Source organism: Dipodomys ordii, unplaced genomic scaffold, assembly GCF_000151885.1.
Source record: "Dipodomys ordii isolate 6190 unplaced genomic scaffold, Dord_2.0 Scaffold58, whole genome shotgun sequence".
In the NCBI taxonomy this organism is placed as follows: Eukaryota; Metazoa; Chordata; class Mammalia; order Rodentia; family Heteromyidae; genus Dipodomys; species Dipodomys ordii.
The window spans coordinates 8992347-8996372 of NW_012267274.1; the positions used below are offsets into that span (position 1 = coordinate 8992347).

Here is a 4026-nt window from a genome sequence, read left to right on the forward strand (position 1 = left end):
AGAGCGCTCACCTTGAGCTGAAGAGCTGAGGGACAGCGCCCAGGCCCAGAGTTCAAGCCCCACGACTGACCAAAAAAAAAAAGAAAAAAAGCACCGCTACCCAGGAGGCTGACATCTGAAGATGGCAGTTCAAGCCAGCTTGGGTAGGAAAGTCCATGAGAGTTTTATCTCCAATTAACTACCAGAAAACTAGAAGCGGCACTGTGGCGTAAAGTGGTAGAGTTCTAGACTCCAGCGAAAAAACTCAGAGACAGTGCCCAGCAAGCCCCAAGACTGAAAATAAAAAGCACCATTACCTTTGGATTGTGCATAACGATGGTCTCGCCACTTGGAAACTCTAATCTTCGGTGCCACTGATTTGTGGTAACAGCTTTTTTGTACTCAGCCTACAATAAGAGAAACATAATCCAGTATAAGAAATGTGTATCACATCAGGATAAAGTGTGGAAGAAAAACAAAAGCTATGATGCTAATAAGAATCATAGTAATAGCAGCTCTGATTTACTTACTTTTGCTCAAGAATTGGTTATAAAGTAGCCCTTCAAGTCACCAATATTCTACTAGAGTCCAATGTCCCTAGAGCAGGCATAACTGATAATGCCTAAAAACTGCAATTATAAAATTAAACAAGAAAGAAAGCAAGATAACAGATATACACACAAAAGTATGTGAATGTGTATGGGAAAAAAATCTGTAACAACGGGGCTGGGAGGGTAGTTCAGTGGTAGAGCGCTTGCCTTGCATGCTTGAGGCCCTGGGTTTGATTCCTCAGTACCACATAAACGAAAAGAAAAAAGCCAGAAGTGGCGCTGTGGTTCAAGTGGTAGAGCACTAGCCTTGAGCTGAAGAGCTGAGGGACAGCACCCAGGCCCAGAGTTCAGGCCCCATGACCGGACCCAAAACATCTAACTACTAAAAAAAATTGTATACAGATGAAAAGCAGCCTAGAAAATGTTTTTTAATATAATTTCATTGTTATTATTAAGGTGTTGTATAGAAGGGTTACCATTTCATAAGTCAGGTAATGAGTACAACTCTTTTTGGACAATGTCACCCTTCCTCTGCTATCCCACTGTTCACTCCTCCTATCCAGGTCCACAAATTGCATAGTTCATTTTCCACATAATGCTAAGTACCATGATTGCATTTGTTCATTCTTCCTCCCTCCCTTTCTTTTTTTTGGTCGGTCGTGGGGCTTGAACTCTGGGCTTGGGCGCTGTCCCTGCGCTCTTCAGCTAAAGACAAGTGCTCTATGCTTGAGCCACAGTGCCACTTCCGGTTTTCTGGTGGTATTAGAGATAAGAGTCTCATTGACTTTTCTGCCCAGGCTGGCTTTGAACTGTGAGCCTCAGATCTCAGCCTCCAGAGTAGCTAGGATACAGGTGTGAGCATGGGTGGCTGGCTCCTCCCTCCCTTTCTATGGTGCCCCGCCCCCCACCCCCCAAAACACACACACACACACACACACACACACACACTCAAAAGACAGAAAAAAGGGACGAACAAAACAAAAACACAGCACCAACAACAACAAAAAGAAAAACCTGTGTTTCAATTTCCTGGAACTTGTTTCCATACTATTCAGAGGCATTACACCTCTGGGTTCCTCTCCTAAGAGTATCCTCCTTCAGCTGGGAATGTGGCTTAGTGGTAAAGTGCTTGCCTAGTATGCATGAAGCCCTGGGTTCCATTTCTCAGTACCACATACACAGAAAAGGCCAGAAGTGGCACTGTGGCTCAAGTGGTAGAGTGCTAGCCTTGAACAAAAGCAGCTCAGGAACAGTGCCCAATCCTGAGTTCAAGCCCCAGGGACTGCCCCCCCCCCAAAAAAAAGAGTGTCCTCCTTTCTTACTCTGTATGAATGCCTACAGTCCTGTATAATTTATGTCTTGGTGTATTTTAGATCTTGCTTCTGCATATGAAAGAAAACACATGCCATTTGTCTCTCTGAGCTTGGCTTACTTAACAAGATTTGTTCTAGGTCCATCATTTCCCTGCAAATGACATTCTTTCTAATGGATGAATAAAACTCCATTGTGTATAAGTACCACATTTTTTTTTTGATCCATTCATCTTTTGTAGGGCATCTGGTCTGTTTCCATAATTTGGCTATTGTGTAGCAATGAACATGGATATGAAACTATCTTTATGTATCCTGACTTGCAATATTCTGGGTAGATGCCCGAATGGTATGGTTGGGTTGTAGGGAAGATCTATGTTTAGTTTTTTCAGGAGTCTCCACACCTCCATTTAGAGTGGTTGTACTCTGCAGTACGATAGGGTTCCTTATCCCCCACGTCCCCACCAGCATTTGTTGTCAGATTTTGCAATATTAGCCAATCTAACTGGGGTGAGATGGAATCTGAGTTGTTTTGATTTGCATTTCCCTTATAGTCAGGGATGTTGAACATTAGGAAATATTTTGTAGCCAGATGCCAGTGGCTCACACCTGTAATCCTAGCTACTCAGGAGGCTAAGATCTGAGGAATGAGGTTCGAAGCCAGCCCAAGCAGAAAAAGGCCTTGTGAGTATCTTATCTCCAATTAACTACTCAAAAATGGAAGTGGCACTGTGGCTCAAAGGAGAGTGCTAGCCTTGAGCAAAAAGAGCTCAGAGAGAGTGCCCAGGCCCTGAGTTCAAGCGCCATGACTTACAAAAAAGATACTATTTTTTAAAAGGTAGATTTGGAAAAGGCAGTAAGATTGCGGTCAAATTTTTCCTTATTTGTTCTTTTTTTTATTTTTGTGAACAGCATCAGGAAAAGTTGTCTTATAAATCAAGTCAGTGACTATGGCAGTGTCACCTAAGGCTCCACTGCATGTCCTGTAAAGAAACGCAAAGGGAGTAAGGTACACACACCTCTAGTTTTTCACTGAACTCCTCTGTATAGGGAATAAATCTGCTGTCGGTGTCCCCCTTGTAAAACCAAGTACAGCGCCTCACTTCGGTTGGTTCCTCATCCCAATACACGGCTTTCCTCACCCGGTCATAGAGGTAAACGTCATAGCGCCCTCCATCTGTGCCTAGAACCACGCTCTCTGGGTCTGGCTGGACTGAAAAACAAAAGGCACAGTTCCCCCAAACATTATAGTGAATATTTGAAAATGGTAAAGAAGAATGTGACTATCATTTAAAATTTAAAGACTATTAACTAAGCAGTGATTATGTTGCTCAAAATTACGACTCTTCTCAATTGGTAAAAAGGTGATTAGAAAATAACTAAAATGGCCAGACACGGGTGGCTCACGCCTGTAATCCTAGCTACTCAGGAGGCTGAGATCTAAGAATCATGATTCAAAGAAGCCTGGGCAGGAAAGTCTATGAGACTCTTATCTCCAATAAACCACCAGAAAACTAGAAGTGGTGCTATGACTCAAAGTGGTAGAGCACTAGCCTTGAACAAAAGAGCTCAGAGACAGTGTGCAGGCCCCAACTTCAAGCCTCACAACTGATAATAAAAAAAAAAAATTGAAATAACTAACATTTGCAATTTTTCAAAGCAGTAATACTTCATGAAGCATGTTGCTAGAGAATACTGGGTAGTTTTTAAGTCCTGTGACCAAATAATATGAGGACAAATAAACAAAAGGTCACACTGTATACCACAAGACTTCCTAGAGCCCAAGTGTACTCCTGTGTAGGATCTGTATCAAGAAATATATAATGAGTGACATCTCCAAACTGTTAGCTGACACAGAACACATTTCAGCATCTATACAAACTGGAATCTCACAGAAAATGTTTACTAAGACTGAATTACAAATGAGTAAAAGAACTAAGAAAAATGAACTCTGATCATATAAATGACTACTCTGAGTTAAAGCTTCTTTTAAACAAGGAACATTAGCCGGGCGCCGGTGGCTCACGCCTGTAATCCTAGCTACTCAGGAGGCTGAGATCTGAGAATCGAGGTTCAAAGCCAGCCCAGGCAGGAAAGACCGTGAGACTCCTATCTCCAATAAACCACTAGAAAACCGGAAGTGGCGCTGTAGCTCAAGTGGTAGAGCGCTCGCCTTGAGCTGAAGA

General features: G+C 42.6%; 1 protein-coding gene across 2 annotated transcripts in view; it reads right to left on the minus strand.

Moving 5' to 3' along the window:
- Sec23ip (SEC23 interacting protein) overlaps positions 1 to 4026 on the minus strand; it is a 45294-nt gene that overhangs the window by 33205 nt on the left and 8063 nt on the right. For both annotated transcript variants that reach the window (XM_013021937.1, XM_013021936.1), the window contains exons 4-5: positions 2860 to 3053; positions 297 to 386 (exon numbers count right to left, since the gene is read on the minus strand). In XM_013021937.1, coding sequence (XP_012877391.1) covers positions 297 to 386; positions 2860 to 3053 — 284 coding nt within the window. The remainder of the gene's footprint in view (positions 1 to 296; positions 387 to 2859; positions 3054 to 4026) is intronic.